This window comes from Centruroides vittatus, unplaced genomic scaffold, assembly GCF_030686945.1.
Source record: "Centruroides vittatus isolate TY-2023 unplaced genomic scaffold, ASM3068694v2 contig_680, whole genome shotgun sequence".
Taxonomy (NCBI): Eukaryota; Metazoa; Arthropoda; class Arachnida; order Scorpiones; family Buthidae; genus Centruroides; species Centruroides vittatus.
In genome coordinates, this window is record NW_027122427.1 from 4278823 (window position 1) to 4301659 (window position 22837).

Below are 22837 nucleotides of genomic sequence, written 5' to 3' on the forward strand. Positions count from 1 at the left end.
CTTTCCCTTGAGACTCGACTACCTTCTGCCAAAGTTCTTGATTTTCTACGACACTGTTACATGTGTGAAGTTTAGGGCGACAAGTACAAGGCCCAGCGAGCGGGATAGTACAAATAAATAACTAGATTTTATTCTCATAACAAAGTAATTTATTTTTGCTCTAAACAGGTTCTTTGGATCCCAACAACTACAAGCGATTTCTATACACACACACATTACAATCTATCCTAACAAACAAAAGATCAATGAGTGCGACAACTATACGCAGGCTGAAACTTACAAACTAATTCTTATGCTAATTATAACTAAGGAAAGAAGGGAAGATGGAAAATAGAAGAAGAAAAAAGGTAGAAATACCCGGGACTTTCCTGTTTTTTTAAAGACTTGGGTGAGATACTAGTTTGATGCTTTTCTTGGGATGTTGCTCCTCGTGTTATCTGTCGGCACTCCTTTCAATTTCTTTCACTAGCTTCCTTGGGGTGAACGTAGCCTTCAATCGTCTAAAATTCGATCGGGTGGCTACCCTAATTCCGCCCTTATTCTTCGGAATTCGAGTCCAAGTCTCTTTTTCGAAACCTAGTGGTCTCCGATTGTCGTACTAGCTATCTGGTGCCTTCCTTCTCTCCGTCCGTCCTCGTTGAAAGTTCCGACCAAAAGTGTCTCTTCCCTTTGTTCATCGGCCCCAGGGCCTTGCCTCACCTTTTGTTAACGTACACCTTTCTTGGAATTGGTAATCCCACCCAAGGGATAATGAACCAGAAAGACAAAGCAAGAAAGTTCTAGAAGGAGATGAGACAAAGAATAGAAAAAAAAAGGATACTAAACTAAACTTAAATTTATATTTACAACAAAAATATATAGCGTAGAGCTACACATGCTTCATTCACCTCCCTCGTCCCTGAAGTTGGCCGCAACAAAGCATTGGCTATCCCATTTTGCTTTTCTTTTATGTGATTTATCTTTACGTCGTAATCTGCCAGTTCCATTGACTATCTCATTAGTCTTCTATTATGATTTCTCATATTGCTCATAAACATAAGTGGTTTATTATCAGTGTGTATTTCAATCAGATATCCTAATACAACAGGTTTAAAGTGGCATAGGGACAAGATCATTGCCAGACATTCCTTCTCAATCGTAGAGTACTTTTCTTCGGTATCACTGAACTTCCGGCTAAAGTATCCCACTGGTAGAAATTACTGCCTTCCATTTGCCCCAGTACCGCACCAATGCATTTATCCGATGCATCACTATACAGGTGAAATGGGGAGTTAAAGTTGGGATGTCTTAAGAGAGGAGGTTTTGATAGTATGGTTTTGAATTTATCAAAACTTTTTTGAAAGCTCTCATCCCATAAAAATGTTCTATTCTTTTTAGTCAGATTCATTAAAGGTAATGCCAAATCGGAGAATTTCGGTATGAAGCACCTAAAGAAACTGACCATACCTAGGAAACTCCGGACACTTTTATTCCTTGTGTATATGTACAGTACTTGAACCATTTTGTTAGATATATTTTCAAGTTTTAAAGTTTTTTTATAGGAGTAATTATTCTGAAGTTAACAATAAGTTCTACACATAAAAAACAGGCATAAGCATGGGATCAGTCATAGGCCCGAAACTAGCAGAACTTGTTATGGTAGATATAGATCAAACAATCAATGAAATTACAGGCATAAAGTTTCATAAACGATATGTGGATGACATCTGGAATCTGTAAAGATTATGGATTAAATAGATGAATTTGCCAAGTGTGTATAAATTCACCAAGTCGTGACACCAAACAAAACAAGAAAAAGAAGACATGGTTTTGACAATACAAATAAACAAAATAAACTGTTAGTGTTAAAATTCTCAACTGAATAACAAGGTATACTTTTATTTTTCAAGATTTTATTGCAAGTGCTTTTGATAATTAACACATTATAATCATCCCTACATTATCTAAAATATAATTTTTTACACCAAGTATTAGATTAGTTTTATTTTTAATAACTTAGCAATTTAAGATAATTTTTTTTTTCAAATTTATGATATAGATCAGCGGTTCCCAACCTTTTTTGGCCAGGGACCACTTTGATTTCATTGTTGTTAGCATGGACCACAAGGTTCAAGAAAAATAAACTGTGTCAATCTAAAAATAAACTTTAATCAAAACTTTTAACATAAGTAATCGTTAAACTCAAGAGTAACATGCTTTAACAGTACTATTATAATAGAAAACATAACATTTTTAGTAAAAATTAAATTCAGTTTGTATCAATGTGGGAATAATAATTTAAAATGAATAAAAGTTTTAAATCTTTCGCGGACCATATTTTAGCTCTTGTGGACCACTGGTTGAGAACCACTGATATAGATAGATACTCTTATGGGTATGCATTGTCATTGATACCTGATGTTGAGTGGACTTTGGTAATTCTAAAGCTGGAACTATCTTCAAAATACTAAAATTCACATTTTCCTCTCACTTTCCAGCATTCACTGATTAAAAATGAATGTTTTTGGCTACATTCAGTGGACATCCTGCATCAGGTTATCTCCTTAACTGAATGTAGCCGAAAACGTTCATTTTTAATTCACCGAACATTTTTTAAACGTTCGGTGAATGCTGGAAAATTAGAGAAAGGTGTAAATTTTAGTATTTTGAATGGACTTTGTTTATAAAGTTAGTTTAATTTACTTATTAGAATTTATGTTCTATTAATGTTGAATTTTATTGTATTTTGTAATTGATTTTATATACTTATGAATAATTTTTCTTGAATGAAAGGAATGTGAAGAAGAAGAATTAAACTAAAATTCCCAATGCCCATGTATATTCTCTTATAATGAAGTTTTCTAAATTGTAAGAGAGATGAAGAAGCACATCTGTCAATGAAAGCAATGTTTTCATAGAAAGAATTATCAAATCACATCTAAAAAATCCATAACTATTTGAATTTTCCCTCCTGACCACTCGTGTCAAAAATGATAGAATATGAAAATGTCTAAATTTTGATTTACAGAACTCTGGAAGAATTCTGATCAGATAAAGGTCATTCATTCTAATATTCTGCTTACAACAAATATCATTCAAATGTTCTCTGATTTCGATGATTCTTGTATGTATTATAGAATGTAGAGAACAAAATCCGGCACTTGTGCCCAAAATCTAAGATAGATGCATTTTTTCTATTGGCAGAAAACATTTTTTGGGCATGAAATCATCCTTTAGAGCTGGTTTATAGATCAAACCAGTCAATACAGTCAAACCACTGTAATGTGTAAGATACGCACATGGCGAGTGATTCAACAAGAGAATATAACACATATATGTTCTCGTCACCCGTGTTTATTTTCTTTACAGGATTCTTTTATAATTCTGACACTCCTCGTTCTTCCCGTTAACTTTTTTTTACATATAATTCCTGCAGATACTCGGGTCAAATTGCTAAGCAACCTCTCGACAAAAAAATATCTGCTGCAGTACAAAAATAAGGAACTACGACTAAATACTTAAAACTACTTATACAAATAAAAAAGAGAGAAGAAAAGATAGACAATAGGATAGTTGGATATATGATATTGTATTTTACAGACTATAAGATGCTATGGACTATAAGATGCACCTTAATTTTTAAACAATTTTTAAAAAAAATACCTATAAGATGCTACGGACTATAAGACGCACCTGAATTTTGGAGGCAATTTTTCGAAGACAAAAGTCCGTCTTATAGTTTGTAAAATACAGTAATAGAAAAGAATGGGTACCCAAAGTGTCAACAATCTTGGGGTGATTAGTGGTGCTTGCTAGATTATTAACTTTCCAAATTGTAGAAATTGTTGATTGTAGACATCTGTCCGATTCTCTGAATAAGCTTCTTGAGGTCCCTATATCAGGATATATTTCGGATTCCTCTCGAATGCTAGCTTAAGCTTGTCGTCTCCTTTGTTCTCCAGTTGATGCCAGAACAACCTGGAGGTCTTCACAACATGTCCTATCTCTCCAACGTCCAAGCCAAAAAGTGATGTCTTGTCCTACACTTAGCTCTCAGGCTACCCCTTTTTCTTTGTCTTGTAATTAGGTCACCACCATTTGAACACAGAAGGGTTAGGGAAGAAGTTTCCAGGAAGTGGAAGTAGAAGTTGATAGACAAAAGAACTAACAAAGAGGAAGAAATGGAATAAATACTAAGATAATGTATACAATAATATACAAAATAAGGCATACAACCACAAATGTAGGAACACAAACAATTTGAATGAAACCAAAGCAAAATTACTTCATATAAGGTGTAATCAAAAATACATTTTCAATGACATTTAGAAACATTTTTACAAGTGTGAAACATTCCTGTGAATATAACAAAATACAGAAACTGGAGAAAATGACAGAAAATAAATTCATTTCTTAGTAATCAATTCCAGAAAAAGTTTAATTCAACAAAAATGTTTTCAACCTAAGGCGATAGCTAGTGATTACAATACCAGTATACCGGGATACCGAATACCAGGATTTTGAGTCATTTGCACAGTTTTGTAATACCGGTATTCACAAGTTTAAATACCGTTTTTTGGTATTTACTAGAAATTTTTTAAATTGTCTCCGCTATATGTTTAGGGGTCGCCAATATAGCAAAATAATATACATTTTTGTTTTCATGTCTCCATAACGGGTGAAATGAATTAGACTGTGAACACAAAGTTGCATCGTACAGTCTAGAGAAGTGATCAATATGTAAATCACCCAAGGAGGTGGGCCAAAACTGTCCTATTACAGCTCAGAGCGATACTTCACATGCGCAGGATTCGTAGTCTGATATTCATATCTGTGAAAACAAGGTTGTAATTGTGAAGAAAGTGCATACTACAGTCAAACCTGTTTTTATGCGGTGGATAGGGACCGCATAAAAAAAAAAGTATAAAAAAAATCGCACGAAACTTCACGAGTGGTTATAAAAAATAGTTTTCGCAACACAATTAAAAATTATTTTTTTTTATGCGGTCAATAGGGACCGCATAAAAAAAAGTCTCACATAGAAAATAACTCAAAACCGTATGAAATAGAATATATTGACAACAGATCTCAGCACTTGACTGCATCGTCTCGTCTATCGTCTGTTTTACATATTTTTGTCCAGGTGGTGTTTTGTTGACTTAAAAAATAAATTATTTCATTTTTTGCATATTCATGCAATAATATGATAGCATTTATGCTATAATAAGTTTATTTAGCTATAATAAGTCAACATGAGACATGACAAATCGCATGAGACTAGTTGCCAACTATACCGCACAAAAAAAAATCGCACAAAAAAGACCGCATAAAAACAGGTTTGACTGTATTTCGAAAAATTTCGATATTTTTTTTAAATTGGTGAGTTTGTTATTCACATTGTATTTGCATATCATACTTTAGGGTTCAAAATATTTTTCAGATTTATTATATACTCATAATTAATAAATTCATATTAAATAATGAATAAGAATAACGGGGATACTATAGATTCAACAATACCTTACTTTTGGACTGGAGACGAAAAATAAGAAAGTTATCATAGGTTTTAAGTTATCATACTTTTTAATGCTTTCATGTAGATGGCACCGTAGTTGCTAGTGCTGCCATCTTGCGGTAAAGTCTGCAAACAAATTGAAAAAAAACACTGAAAAACAAGAAATTGCACGAACAGTCGAATGCCACTTCCTTTTTTTTTCTTTTGTTCAAGAATTACCGTGAATCAATAACTAGTGACATTAAACAATCGGCAGCCTGCTGGCAGCTCCCCTCCTGGGTGGAGTCCGTCGGGAGCACGAACAGTCGAACGCCATTTCCTTTTATTTCTTTTGTTCAAGCATTGCGACTTCTGATCGCGATAGCGCGGTCGGCTCGTAGTACTACCCGACCGCAAGCGATAGCAAGACTAAGGGGCCGTAGCCCCCGAGGTCAACAAGTGCGAGGGTGTGCGAAAAGAACTTAACTCGAACTGCAGATGATCAGTGTGCTCGTAGATCAACATCTGCCTCTGTTGAAGGTATATATGGCCGACTTGCCGGACTGCCTGTTAAACACACGATAGGCTCAGCAGAGAGAGCGATGCAACTCCCGATCATCGCGCGATTGCTGAAAGAAGTATGATAACTTTCTTAATTTTTGCCTCCGGCCCAAAAGTAGGGTACTGTTGAACTTGTCTCTGTCCCCTGAGTTCAAATATATACTCAGAGTCCCGAAATTCCATAGGTGGTAATCTATAGTACACCCAGAATAACTTTAAAGAACATAAAAAATCTGTTGATAATACTTCAGTTTGGTTTCATTATTTGTATGATGAAAAGAATATAGTGGCACAATGTAAAAAATATTCAAGAGTTATTAAAGTGAATGGAGGAAGTACAAGAGGACTCCGTACACATTTAAAAACGAAACATGACACAAATTTGTTAAAGAGGAAAGAATCTAATTGCGATGAAGATACAAATTTAAGCACAGTTTCTAAGCCCAAGCCATCAGGGATTTTAGATTATTTTGAAAAAAAAAAAAAGATAATTTGGATGAAATTATAAGTAAAATGACAGCATTAGATGGTTTGCCATTTCAAGTGTTTTGCACTTCTACTGAATTAAGAAAATCACTATCCGCCAGAGGTTTTAAAAATCTACCAACGTTGATTAATACTATAAGAAGAACTGTTATAAACTACAGTAATGGTGTTCGCAATTCTCTGAAACATGAGTTAATGCAATTAAAAGTAAATGGTGAAAAATTCAGTCTTACATTTGATGAATGGACAAGTGTAAGAAATAGACACTATTTAAATATAAATATTCATTCTGAAAAAAAAATTTGGAATATAGGACTTACACCTGTCTCGGGAAGTATGCCAGCCGAAAAATGCGTGGAAGTGCTTAAATCTAAATTAGGGAAGCATGGATTATCCCTGAAAGAAGATATTGTATTCATAACGACTGATGGAGCAACGGTTATGAAAAAAGTTGGAAAGTTGATTGGTGCAAATCAGCAATTGTGCTATGCTCATGGAATTCAATTAGGAGTAATAGAATAGTAATAGGTGTATTATACCAAAAAAATAAAGAACAGAAGAACCCAAATACTGTGGATATAGTAACTTCTGATTCTGACTTTGAAGAGAGTGGGGGTGATACTGACAATGAAGATAATGACAATGTAATTGTTGAAGAAGATATTGCTAATGAGTATGAAATATTAATTCATCAAGAATTGTTACCTATCATTAATAAAGTTCAAAAAATTGTTAAGATATTTAAACGTTCCCTTACAAAAAATGCCTTATTACAAAAATATATACTAACTGAAAATAAAACAGAACATATATTAATATCAGATTCTAAAACACGTTGGAACAGTTTACTCCTAATGATGGAACGATTTTTGAAACTGAAAAATCCAATCCAAAAAGCAATAATCAACTTAAACCTGCAAATTAATTTTTCCAATAGTGAATTCGACTTAATATCCAGAACTGTATCAGCTCCACTTCCAATAAAACTGGCTGTGGAGGCATTATGTCGGAGAAATTCTAATTTATTAACAGCTAACGCAACAATAAATTTCATGTTGCAGTCACTGAAAGAACAGCACACATCACTATATGAAGAAATATATATTACATTGAAAAATCGCACAGAAGAAAGACATACTGAAATAGAAAATGTCTTACGGTATTTACATAATTATAATTATTTTAAAAATGAAAATAAAAAAGAAGAAAAGAGACTAACCAATTCAAATTTGATCAAGTTTATAGTAAATTTTCTTAAAATTTTTTACCTACAAACCTATCCACATTCAGAAGAATTCGGTAGAGTTATCGAAGATGATGATGATGACACTAATGTCGATAGTGAAAAGGAATTGTCTCTTGAACAAAAATTAGAATTAGCGATAACTAAAAAAATTTCAACAAACCAAAATACAATACAGAAATCAGTTATATCCAAAACCATCCGACGAGAAATCGATTTATTTGAAGATGAGGGATTTAGAGGTAAATACTTGGAAAAAGTATATCGCGCATTGCTAACAGTACCACCAACTAGCTGAAAGGGCGTTTTCGACAGCTGGTAATTTTTGCACAAAATTACATTCCAGGCTTAATGACAGTACAATTGATGCATTATGTTTTTTAAGATCACATTTCAAAAATTTGTAATAATACCACAGACTGAATAGTGATATTTACACTTTTTTGTGATTTAAGTAAATAAGATGTTCCTTGTTCTTTTACTTTTTGTGATTCTTTATATACTGTTATAATTTATAAGTTACAAATGATTTTTTGTGATATTTACTCTCTCTAATAAAACTGGCAAATAAAACAAACACCTGTGTTTTCCTTCTTTTTTTTAAAATTCCTACTACCGGTATTAAAACCGATATTCCGGTATTAAGATCTAAAAAATACTGAATACCGGTATTGAACTTTTGGTCCGATATTGCAATCTCTAGCGATAGCTCTACATCAATTGAACATTCCAAAATAGAACAAATGGAATGTTCAATTGATGAAGAGCTATCATCTTAGGTTGAAAACATTTTTGTTTCATTAAACTTTTTTCTGGAATTGATTTCTAAAGTGTGAATTTATATTCACACCTTAGAAATCAATTCCAGAAAAAAGTTTGAACCCCTATGAATTTTTCAAAATTCCATAAAAAGTCTGTAGTGAGAGTGAAGTTTTTGAAGAAAAAAAAAAAACAAACATTACAGAGAAAGTTAAAATTAAGTGTGTCTTTGCATTTTAGTCAAATTTTCCCTTAAAGGAACTAAAATTCTTTAGGGGCAGTCCATAAATTACGTAAGGGCGATTTTGGCCATTCTAGACCCCCATCCACTCCTGTGTAAGAAACCGTAATATTTTCTTTGATCTCCCTCCCCTTCCCTATCTTACGTAATATTTAGGCATAATTTTATAGAAAGATTTTAACAAAAATAAATTTTTTAATGAAACCCTAAAAACTTTAGGTCCAAAATATATAATTATTAATTAGTTAATTAATATGTACTATTATTTATAAAAGGCTATGTTAACAAATTTAAAAATATAAAAATTTAATGAATTCGAATGAACAATTTATTTTAAGAACTTTATTTTTTAATTATTAACAATCTTTTTATTATTATCATTAATCAACATCATAATATTCATTTTTATATTAATTTTAATTTTCACAAAAGGATGCAAAAAGCTTCGACAGATCGACCAGCTAGTGTATGTGTAAACAGAAACTTCATACAAAATAAAACAAGAGAGAATAGAAACCACATTCTCTTGCCATATTGGTTACATCTTGGCTAAGGCCAAGAAAATAAACTACATGTTGCTAAAATGTGCTAGGTGCACTGGGGAACTAAATCATAAAGCTTATAAAACTGTATATAATGGGCCAATACAACCAATGCTACTTTATGTGGCCTCTAGCTGGGATCATGTAACTAGTAAAAATTCAGTAGCAAGTAAATTACTCTCTCTTCAAAGACGGTTTGCCATCAGAATTTCAGTGTTGCAGAACTGTTTCTACTAATGCCTCTCTGATTCTAGCAGAGCTCCTTCCTTTGCCACTATGTGTTGTAGAAAAGGTTCTGAAATACTACATCAGAACTACAAACATCAAAGCTCAACAACAGTCTCTACTCCCATCTACGGCTGTTCAAATGTTACCATGTTGCAAGTACCCTATCTCTGATCATCACCCTGTAAACAAGGTTATTTGGTGTCATCTGCTTCCTCCATGGATAACCATGCAGACATTAATATCTACACAGATGGTCCAAAAGCCCCCTTAATGTCAGCTCATGTATGTGTATCTTCCTCCAAACTGACATATTTTGCTCAAAATACGTTAGAAGGTACAGTACAGATACCCCCACATATCAAGCTAAAGATGCTGTCTACCAAGCTGTTCAGTGGGCCACTTCACTACCAAACAAACCTCTGTCTATCAACATTTACAGTGATTCTCAGTCTGTCTTAAAAGCCCTATTAAATCCCAGTTACAATAGCAATAAAATCACATATTAAAAGTCTTGTAAATAAGATAACTTTTATATTTGTTCCTGGTCATAGTGGCATACTAGGAAATGAAAAAGCCGACTTTGAGGCTAAGTCAGCTGCAAAGGACACTGACTTAGACTACACTCACATCCCTCTCTCATGTAGCAGCCTTAAAAATTATATTTATGACAATGCTATGCAAAAGTGGAATCAACAATAGTTGAGAAGTAAAACTGATAGAATAACAAGACTTTATTTTCCTAGTGTTGAATGCAGGTTCTCATCACCAGTTAGAGATTTAACGTTTGCTACTGCTCTACTACTTACTGAGCATGTATAACCGGACAGAAACTGCCTCTTGCTTTTGCTCTACAGAAAACCTAGACACCGTCGACCATATGATCTATCATTGTCCAATTTACAATCAAGATAGACTTATTCTGAAATTAGAAATCTTAGTTTCAGGTGGCCATATCCACTCGATAAGCTTGTTCAGAAGCCACTGTTTGATGCTTTTACAATTATGTTAAAAAAATATGGAAGATAAGATTATTTATAATTTTTAATTTCTAGTTTTACATTTTAGTTTTCACTAAAAACCAAATACTAATTTATGTTTACTTTGTATCATGTATTTTGGTTTATGTATTCTTAGTGTTATACACCCATAGGAGTGGTGCACTTATTCAAAAAAAAGAAACAGTGAGAAACCCTACACGGCCTTTATCCCATGATAAAAAATGTGTAGAGAGTGAGTCTGCTAGCATTATTATTCTATCACATCACATCTGATGGCGACAGTACAACGAGCATTCTTAATAGAAACCGCCAAATTAAAGCCAAATTCAAAACTCCACCGCTCAACGAGATCAAAAAATAAAAACAATATATTACGTAAGACGAAATCTATTACCCCCTACCCCTGAGTAAGAAATCGTAAGAAATCCTTGACCCCCACCCACCCCAAAATACCTTACGTAATTTATGGACAGCCCCTTATGAAACTATTTGGCATGCAGCCATATTGAAGTGATGATTAGTGACAAACATCACTTCAAATTCCGTACCCTTTCTAGAGTGGTGAACTATCTCTTTGTTTATGACATTTTTTATGGAAGAGTAATATATGTACAGTACTTATACATGTAATAATAGTAAATTTATAATAATGATATGCATATGCTATAAATTTAACAAAATAAATATTAGATTTATATACAATATACATATTCATTCATATTTTAAATATATACATTCTATTTTTGTATCAATAATTTTTAATAATTTATGATGTTTTTTCCCATTTAGATGCTGGATGAAAATAGTCAGTTAATCCAAGCTATTGTGGATTATCAAAATAAAGGCAAAGCATCTGAATGCTTACAGTAAGCCAGTTATTATTATTATTTATTTATTTATGTATTTATTTATTAAAACATAAGATCTTAATTAATGATTCAGTTAAGGATGTTTAGTTACTAATTAAGATTTTACTGTTTCAACAAAGATCTAATATAATTGTTTGTTTTCTCTTTTAATTGTTTGGATTATTTGCTTGCTGAATTGTTTTTTTTTTAATGTTTATGATCACAAAATGCTCATCAGATCTACTTAAAATAACAAACATGTATTGATTACATAATATATGTCTGCAGAAAATTCATCCTTATCTATCTATGTTATAAGAGGAAAAAAAAAAGAATTTTATTATGCCAGATACTTTTTTTTTATTGAATTTATTAAATATATATAATTATCATTTCATGAAAAGTATTTAAAACTTGCATGATGCATAAGTTCATTAATAACACATTGAACAATACAATTTTTTTATATACATTATAATTTGGAAAAATTATTCATAAGAGTTGATTGATAAATATGAAAAGGCATTCTTTATTATGCAGGTACAAGCTATGATTAGGGACAAGTGAAATGTTAATATGTGAAAAAATTTGATAAAGTCTGTGGGCCAATTATCCAATCTGGAAAACTCTGTGTGAGATAAGCAGGGGGCCAGGGGTTAATTCTTTCTATCCACTTAATTTGCACAGGTTGGTAAAACCCAATCTCTGCGTCTGTTGGATGGCTTAGGAGGGCAAAATCGAGTGGGGAGCGCATCAGCACACGGACAGGAGTCTTTCCAGAAAAAGAGATCAACAGGTTGACAGGTTAACAAATACAGGGTTCCTACGCACCTGGAAAGTCAGGGAAAATCAGGGAAAGTCAGGGATTTTCATTAGTTTTGGAAAAAGTCATGTAAAGTCAGGGAATTTGTCGAAAATTGTCAAAAAGTCAGGGAATTTGTCGAAAACCGTCAAAAAGTCAGGGAATTTGTCTCCTTAACTGCCTTGTTGATTTCGTTTGCTGAATATGGCTGACTAAGCGTAGCCATCTGCAGGCGGAAGAAGTAATGCTGCAATCTTTAATAAGAAAATATACTAGAATCCGTTTTGAATCTGAAATGGCTCTTTTCACTGTTCTAAAGCCATATAATTTTACAGTTGTGGATTAATAACAGGATAAACTACTATTATGTAATAGTGTTTAATTTTTAATTTTAATAATTCAACGATTATAAAAAGATGAATTTGTTAATTAGAATAAAAAATAACTAATTAAAAATTAGTTTACAAACTTTTAAAACTTGAAATCGTAATTTATTAGATTGTTCACTTCAAAATAGCTAAACAGATCAGTAAAAATCCGTGATTTAGTTGTTTTTCACGTTTAAAACATTACTATACAACATAAAAAATTATAAATAGCTACCCGACATTTACAGTAAAATGCTGGTGCCGACTAGTAGTTTTTTACATGTGTTGTTATAACTTTCCTCGAAAAGAACTGTACTGCAATCGTATTTTTCCCCCTCTCCCGTTAATTTCCGCAACTTCGATACACAGTTTAATAATTAGTTTAACAGAAATAATGTTGGGTAACAAATATCCACTGATTTTGGCAAATTTAGGCATCATACTTGTAATAGATATATTGTAGTTATCGTTTTGAAAATCATCTAGGTAATCCAATAGTTTAACCAATGTTAACTTGCTTATAATTAATTATAAATTTAAAAAGCTGGTAAATTTTTAAAAAATTAATTAAATTACTAAAAAATTAAAATAAATTTGATTATCTTTTGTGCGAAACAACAACAAAACAATTTTTATAGTTATGTTGCAAAAGAAAAAAATTTGTAGTTACGATTCTATGCGCTGAACTTCTATATTTTATTAACATATAATTGTAATTTCGTTTGATGTTTATTTCTGTACACTCAAACCTGTTTTTGTGCGGTATGTGAAAATTTCAATCAAATTGGAACATAATTGACTTCTGTAAAATTTTTTAACACTCTATTGGATGTTTTCTATGACATAAAGTTTTTTCATTTTTTATTAAGTAAAATTTTTTTCTCTTACCTTTTTTTCGGTCCCCCCTCGTATTTTAATAGCATAAAAATCAGAAGTATTGTGTTAAATGTAGACTGCAGGTGTGAAATTTCACGCCTTGTTAAATGAAAGAATAACACTTCCTGCAGCTATATTTATCAAATTAAAGTAATCATTAAAAAATACTTTTAACTTTTTATATAGTTTTTCTGTAAAACCACTTTTTGCAGGAATTATTTTCCGGCAAATTTTTTTAATGTTAGATTCGTATTTAAGTGGAAATAATTAATATAAGAAATAAACTTCTTAAAGGAATTTTTCCCCCATTAGAGATTGCAGAAAAAGGCCCAAGGAGTTAAAGAAGCAATTCCTAGTTATTTCGTATGATTTGAGTTATTTTTCACGTGAGACTTTTTTTTTATGCGATCCCTATTCACCGCATAAAAAAAAAATACTTTTTGTGTTGCGAAAACTATTTTTTATAGCTACTCGTGCGTTTTTTTAATGCGTTTTCTTTTATGTGGTCCTTATCCATCACACAAAAACAGGTTTGAGTGCATTTATTTTATTTTATTTTATTTAAATTCTATACATTTTAAGAATCCTAATTTTCGTAATACTATGACGTCATAGAAATACAAGTCTCACTAAAATAGAAAAACGTAAAAAAATTAAATTATTAGATGAAAAAAAAGGAATGAGTAAAAATTTTTTTATAGAAACTTGAGAAATAGTCAAGACAGTGCAGCTCTCAAGATTGATCATTTGGATTGGAGTTGGATTTTCCATTGTTTGAAAAGACAATGTATACTTCTGTGAACTCGGATTCTTCGATTGACGTAAGTAAATCGGAGAATCCATTAGATCCCCATCATAAAGTGTGGGTGATGGTCCAAAACCAATCCAGAAAACAATTGAGGGCTACCTTTTCCTTCCACAAATTAACAGTTGCCTTTCAAAAGGAGGACTTTTCTAACTCAGGAAAAACACAAGTGATATATGTTAGTGCTAGACATCAAACAGAAATCAAATGAACTTTCCTTTCCGGATCGTTCACTGAACATTGCTCTGGATTCCACTACTGCCACTATGAACTTAAGACGAGAAACGAAGACAACTTTAGCTATATTGTAAGCATATTTTTACAATAAACGGGTTAAATGGTAAAGAGGTGTCTTCGTCCGTCTGTACCATGTTTCCCACAACTTATTAGTCTCTCGACTTTCCTGACGTTGCGAGAATTAACTTTATCCCTTTTATTTTCCCAAAGGAAAAGAGTCATCATATCTCACAAGTGAAATGTGAAGTTTCAAATCTTATGTTCTAATTGACGTTTGAAATTATGTTAAACCTGAAGAAGGCTATTTAAGATTGCTGGAAACATTAGTTCATTTATTAAAATTTGCTATAAAAGTGAGAAAGATGGTTTGTGATATGCTTTGCAATAATTAGCCTATAAGATTTGTAATTAAGGGCTAAAATAGATAAATTTTGTCTGCATTCTTAAGAAAATTTTATGCGAAGACAAAATTTAATGCGAAATTAAATAATAAATAAAAATTATTTTTAATAATTATTAAAACTCTGGCCTTTACACCAAAACCAAAATCAAAATGGCGGCAACAAAACATTTTTTTCTTTTAATGAGTTGCCAATTCAGCTAATTTTTTGCTAGATTTAGTGGATTTATTAGAGAAGCTATAGTAAAAACTTACACCTATCCCTCTTTATATACAATCTATTTTTACACCATTTTGAAATAATGTGGTTGACAAAAGAAAACTATTTCTTTTTTTACATAATCGAATTTTTTTATGAGGGAACAAATGCTTTATTTGAAAATTTTTAAATTTACTTTTTGTTAAAATTATGTTGCTGTTTAAAAAAAGTTACTCTTTTTGTTGAAAGATTTTAAAATTATGTGTTTCTAAGTCAAAGTTCATTTTAAGTACAGTACAGTACTATTTGTATATCAAAGCATAAAATCAACAAACAGTATTCTATCTTGTATTTACTAGATTTACATACAAATAATATTGATAAATAATGATAAAATAAAAAGCTCATGTTTTATTTGTAAATTGCTTATTTTTTCATTACATTGAAGTTGTGGATTCTATCATACATTTTTCTACAGGATGTATGCATACTGTATTTTTTTAATGTAGCAGTCTTTGAAACATACAACTAGGCAAAAAGAGGGATAGATATACTCAATGTTCGCAGTACATAAAATGCTGTTTTATTATGTCGATATTCCATATCGTAAGAAATGTGAGGGTCAGGGAATTTGGACAAAGTTGGTCAGGGAAAGTCAGGGAATTCAAAACAAAAATTTGAGTAGGAACCCTGTAAATAAAACATTTATTGGTTAGCTAAGGTTATCATACAAGATTGTTACAAGTCTACTCGATTAAATGTGGTTAAATGCAAGTTAAATGCAAATTATACAAAAGGAAGCTTTTAACTCTGTCTAATCTCGCTTCTGGGGAGAGAGAGTTCACAGAGTGCTAACAAACAATACCTCTATGCGAGAATAGACATTATACTCCAAAGTATGGTGGACACCGACGGTATGGAAGAGTCTGCAGCTGTTGAATGTCTTCTCCGACGGGATCCAAATCCTCTGCATGGAGATCGACTGGCACAAGTACAGAAATAACTTCCATGTGCGGACGTGCCCTGAGCTTCTGGTAGCTCACGCTTTTATAGCATTAGTGTGGGAAAGCGATCCACTGTTGACAATGACTTGCAATTCTTGACAACTAACAAGTGTCAACTTTCCCACCTGACTGTTGATAGTTGGGGAGACCTCTGCTCCCATACTCCGCGAGGAGTTTTTCTAAGGGGGGTGTTTACAACAATTTCAAACAACGAAAAAAAAGGAAAGTTTCCTTTCATTTAAAAATTCCCATCTAAAATCCATGGCCTCATAAAATATTAAATTCTACCATTTCTGGTAAAACAGATTTATTTCACTCACATCAATCTTTATTAACATAATACAGTGGTACCTTACATTTTGAATGTTTCAGAATTTAAACTTTAAATTTGACATAGAAATTTGCTTCAAAGTTCCAACTGTGCCAAAAGTAGAAAAATGCACTCAAAGCGTAAACACAATCTGTTGTGCATCAAAGTCCTCATTTGCTCTTACTCAAGCATTATGCTTTTATGTTTTTAGTGCTCTTTTTTAGTTTATTTTTGATACGTTTGGTTATATATACTGTATTCTGTGTTAATTGATTTTAACAAGTTTTTCCTGCAATTTTTCTTTTTTGACTGCTCTTGGGTGCCCCATACATTTTGTATCCTTTCAAAATTTCCAGAAAAACTTTTTAAACCACATTAAAATGTTTAAAGTTTACAAGCATCTTTCCCAGACACATTACATTTTTTTTTTTACTGTTTATACAATGTTACATCTTTCTCAAAACTCATAAAGCATAATATGCCCGATATGCTTTTTATCTGACGACATTACAACTTGATTTTATTTAAACAAAATATGAAGTTTCTAAACAAAAAATAAAATCTCACATTATCTATGATATGTTAAATTTCACAACTGTTATAATTAAATCACACATCTATGAAGATGATGATGTCCATGGTATGTGACCAATAATGATTTTTGTTTTATTATACAATATTTACATATTTTATTTATTGCTTTTGTGTTTTAATTTAATTTCATTATTATTGGAGCATTTAAATGTGTTATTTTTACCTTAAATTATTTTCCTTTTTGAGTTTTTCAAAATGGGTATTGTTCAGGGTCTGAAAATGGATTAATTAGTTTTCCATTATTTATAATGGGAAAAATTGATCAAACTTTGAACAACCTCCTGGAATGAATTAAATTTGAAGTACTTTACTTTGTTTATTTTGGCAATTAACAGAATTTTAATATTTTCTTCTGTTAGTGTCCTTCTTCACTTGGAAAGTAAATTTTTTTATAAGCTGAAGTTCCAGCAGTTTAATTGACTGGGTACAAAGTCAAGGTCCTAAGGTTTAAATAAACTTAATTTTTCTTTGCTAGCCACCATTCTAAAAGATTAAAATCTTTAAGATCTGCAATCTTTGTTCTATAAAGCTCTCACATGCATTCACTAGGAATAGAAATTTGATTTTGGTTTATGTAGTTGCATTCATGTTTTACAGCAGGATACGGCTGAGGGTCAGATGCCCTGAATGTTTTGAAGAAAATCACATTGGAAGTTTCATAATTCCAAGTGTTGCCAAACTGTTTTCTGAAAGACCGAAATAAAATATTTTCAAATGCAAAATAAATTTTCTCAAACTAAAGCAAAATGATCTTTTCTTACTTTAATTGTTTACATGCTTTCATTATTTAATGAACTTTCAAGGTATTCATAATAATCAATAAGCTGAGAGAAGCAATTAAAGAAAATGGTCCTTTGGGCTCTGTTTCAGCTTGGAAAACATCAAGCAGTGTCTACTCTATGTAATAAACTTTCTATCATCTTTAATAATAGTGGAATATGCATTGTCTTTTAACAATTTGTGCAGTTGAATGTAAGAAGAAACACTCCTGGATGATTCAACAAAGTTGTTTGTAAATTCACATAGCATGTTCAGATACTCATGAGGATATCCTACAGCATAAACCCAGGAGATCCATCTAGTACACGCTGTTTTTGACAAATTGGAATTTCCAAGAGATCAACGTGTGTGTTACTTGGTTTGGATTGCATAAATTGGCAACTTGGCAGGTATTTATTTTTTTACTTCTAAGAATTCCTTAAAAGCATGAAAACATTGTGTAGCTTGGGAAAATATTTTCTTTACAAGTGCATCAGTAGAATTAAGTTTTTCAAATGATGGTGGAAATATTTCACAAATATTATGTAGCAGATGTGCATAACATGATACATGGTGCATGTTGGAAAACACAGGTGAAAGTACTGATGAAAAGCTTTTATTATGTAAGAGGCTTACATGGAAAACACACAAATGTATCTAAACCAGTAAAAGGAATAAAATCATTTAATGATACAAATGTTTTTGTTCGTTTCTAATGAACATTGTCAGGTATATCATAAATATTGAACAGAACAATGTTATGCAATTGAATGCATTAAAATATATTTTATTTATTTCCAGTTAAATAATTGTGTTTGTTTTCCAGAGTGAATGAGAGGATTATGTTTTGTCTGTGAAGAATACATGCACCTGATTTAAAATCCACTTTTGTGTATCTAGGATTTTTAATTATTGCTTGAGAACTGGTTGAAAAAGTAACTGCTTCCAAAAACTTTACCCCAACCAAGAAAGGTTTCTGAAAACTACACAATACAATAAATTCAAATTAACAACAAAACAAATTCCTATTAGCTTAGTTTTTCTGAATTGACTTGCATTGGACAACTGCCCAGAATTCCAATCAAGATCAATAACATGCTTTGCCTGTATGCATTCATGGACTCATGCAATTCTACATAAAAAATATTTGTTTGTAAATGGATGACAGTCGATGGTTGATGGACCATAGACTCTCGTCTGTTTACAAGCAAATAGCTAAATATTTGAAAGTTAAACTTTCCTTCCATAAAAACCCCATGGTCTTCAAGTTACTACATAACAGTAAAGATGATATAGATTATAACAATGCACTGGACATCTACTCTATCCCAATTACAAATGAAAGACTTAAATGCCAACTTATGTATATAAGTTCCACAAATAGATTGTTACAATAATCATTCACCACACCACAGTAATTTAAAAAATTATGCACTCGGAACCAATACATGATATGATAACGTTGAAAAATTTTGTAAAACATCAAAAAAACAAATGTTTTCGAACCGCTTCTGGGCTCTGCTTCAGGTTCTTAATGGTTTTTTAGATGGAAATTTGATAAACGAATGCCATTAACTAAGAGTTTGGTCTTGAGTTCGAATGATTTACAAAAATTAGGTCACGCATGCATGATGTGTTGGCCTGCCTGTATACAATGAGTAGCTAGAGCATGCTGTGAATCAACTCCTGCCAGGCCAATGACAAAACCATCTCTTTAAAATTTATGCACGTGCTTGTGATGGAGGATTTAAAGATGTGCATAGCCTCTAACCATTTGAGGTGTTCATTGGGAGGTGCAGCGAGGAGGAGATTGGCCCAGGTAAAATTTTTTTGATGTTCTCACTCCAAATATTGGTTCTGAGTGTGTAATTTTTTAAGATTGTTACAATGTAGGCTCAAGGAACACAAGTATGATATTGATAATGATAATCCAACAACTACTTTGATACATTATGCAACAGAGTCTGAGGTATCTGCATGACTAAATGAAGCTAAGATTATAAAACCAGTCTTTTATGAACATCATTTAAGAACACTTGAAACACTGGAAATCCACAAAGCAATATTTCCAATGTATTATATTTTCATACACTAACCCACAATAGTTTATAACCCAAAAGTTTAAAAAATTGCTAGAACTTAAAATAAAATTTTTGCATAATCCAATCCACATCTGAGAAGTGTTGAAAATAGTGCACTTACTAGTATGCACTTTAGATGGTACTGTCTCAAACATTTTTCTGTTTCTTTTGTTTTACTTTTATTATCAGTTGATAGTAGAAATAATCACATAATAAATAAAATTGAAACAAAACAGGTTATGGAAATTTTTAATAGGAAAAAAATTTTAAAGTCAGTACTATAATAATCAATAATATCAGTTTGAGAATTGATTTTTCCACTCCTTTTTTCCATTTCCATAGCACAAAGAGTCTAGAATATCAAGTTAAGAAATATTTAATTTTTCAGCTGTATACAAAAACAGTGAATGGATCATCACTGAAGACACAAATCGTATGAAATGTTGATTGATGACAACAATGTGTAAGCATACCACTGTATTAGAAGGCTTTTAGGTATATTTTGATATTTAACTTTTGAAAAAGTGCAGAGATAAGATGGAAATGGATATGAAATATTATACAGTACGAAATCTGCTATCTTCATACAATCTTCTGTCTTAGAATTTTGATGTCATTCTACTGACACCAGTAATAGACTTTATTTAAAAATTTGTTTTCAGAAAAGGGACATTCTTCACTTTCAGAAAATGGAATTAATGTGTAAGCAGAATTCCTTTGTTTTTGTTGTTTTTCCATTGCAATTATTTTGCAAATGGAAACTATGGCTTTGATTATTTTGAAAAAAGTGATTTCAGATGTATATGCTTGTGTGAGATAAGCAGAGGGTCAGGGGTTTATCCTCGCTGACCACTTACACTGCACGGGTTGGCAAAACCCGATCTCGTTGTCGTTTCGGATGGCTAGGAGGGCAAGAAAAAAAATGAGTGGGGAGGTGCGTCAGTAAGTCGACAGGCATCTGGGATTGACAGGAGACAGGTTAACAAATAAAACATTTATTGAATAACTAGAATAACATACAAGGCGATTACAAAGTATTCTACGATAGACTGAGATTAAATGCAGTTAACATACGCTTGAATGCAACTACAGTATATGCAAGTTTACAGATTCTAACTAAGACGGCTATGCATTAAGCCTATTGCCATTGCGGGAGAGAGAGTTTACAAAGGTCCTAACAAAATACCTCTTGGGGTGAGATTGGACGATATCTCGAAGTGTGGTGGTCGCTGAAGATATGGAAGAGTCGCTGAAGGTCTTCTCCGATGGGATTCCGGTCTTAGACATGGAGAATGATAGACACAAATATAGAAACAACTTCCTATGCAAGCGCGCAAAGTTCTGGTTGTGCGAGCTTTTAAAGAGTTAGTGTGGGAAGCTGTCGGTTGTTGACGATGACTTGCGAATTCTTGACAGCCAAGTGTCAACTTTCCCACCTAACTGTTGATAGTTACCGGAGACCTCTGCTCTGTTTCTCTTGGGGATTGTTTACACTAATTTGTGAGAAAAAAAATGAAAGTTTTCTTTCATTTACACAAATTTTCCCGCTAAAATCCACGGTCTCACACTTGCACCATGCAAAGCATTATCCACATTTTGAAAGGTACTTTAGTGATTTTTGATTAAGGAAGAACTATTTAATTGCTCCATACTAAATTGTAAGTTGCAAAATTGGAAGATAACTTACTTCATCATATAATGGAAATCTGCTTTTAAATTGATTTTTTTTTTTTTTTTTTTGTTTTATGAATAACCCACAGGTTATCTGCATGAAAGTATGATGTTATTATAATTCTTGTATTGTATTGTGCTATTGTTATATATTATCTAATGTTATCAGAATCAGCATGTATCAAAACATATAAATTAAATAACATTATAAAACTTTTGTTTATTGTAATCAGAAATTCGTTTTTAATTGGGCTGCAAGTTGTAAAAATTGTAAACCTATAAATTCACTCTGTTTTCCGTCTGTCCATCTGTCTGTCTTTCCTTAATCTTGAGAACAGTGTTAGATAAATGAAATTCAAGACCAGATGTGGAAAGCTTAGGACCTAATTAACTGTATATGAACTTCCAATGCAAAGCAGAAATCACATTATTTCAATTCAAAAATTTTTCTCTGAAAAGGAGTTAGACCAGCACAACCAGAACAAAAAAGTATGATGTACAGGGGCAAGACACTACAATACTGATTTGAAGTGGAGAGCATATATTTTAAAATAAATAAATTAAAAATATGATTAAAAATTGCAGCCTAGCATCATGACGATGTCACAATAAATAACACAATAAATGTGTCATTTACCAGAAGCCACAATAAATGTTTGTTGTCATTATATTACTAATGATAAGATTGAATTTATTTAGATTGTTGGCTAATAACAGTCAATTGATAAAACAGATAATAATGCTTACAAGTTGTGTTGTTCTAATAAAAATGTTAACACAATCAATTTAAATTAAATCATTCAGACACACACACACATATATATATATATATATACAGGGTGTTTTGAAACTCATGGGCAAAAATTTAAGGGATGATAGAAAACATCTAATTGCTTGTTTTAGAAAAAAAAATAGAAAAAATTGCTTGTTTAGATGTTTTCTATCACCCCTTAAATTTTTGTTCATGAGTTTCAAAACACCTTGTATATATGCTTGTAATATGCAAAATGTTCATTTTAATTCTGTACTCACTTGTTGGTACTCTATGAAATACTGTAGTTTAAACTCTGATTTCTGGCTTTTGTTACTTCATGTAAAGGCTAGCTGTTTACTGTTGTTGAAGGCTGTTATATTCATTACTGTTTAGTTAAAGTACAGTACTATAAGTAGCTACTAACATAATGGAAAAGCAAGCAAGAAATACCAAAGATTTGTCCGTTAAAGATAAAGTTGAATTGCTATGGTAAGTTGCCAAAAACGAATCAGTGCAATCCTGCTACACATTAAAAAATTTTCACAGTTAATTTTGTGCAAGGTTTTGAAAAACAGAATTAATATTGAAATGTAGGGAC

At 31.9% G+C, this 22837-nt stretch overlaps 1 protein-coding gene across 1 annotated transcript in view; it reads left to right on the forward strand.

Annotated features, from left to right (window-relative positions):
- LOC136980213 (protein SSXT-like) overlaps window positions 1-22837 on the forward strand; it is a 64038-nt gene that overhangs the window by 8651 nt on the left and 32550 nt on the right. The window contains exon 2 of the mRNA XM_067276293.1: window positions 11321-11397. Coding sequence (XP_067132394.1) covers window positions 11321-11397 — 77 coding nt within the window. The remainder of the gene's footprint in view (window positions 1-11320; window positions 11398-22837) is intronic.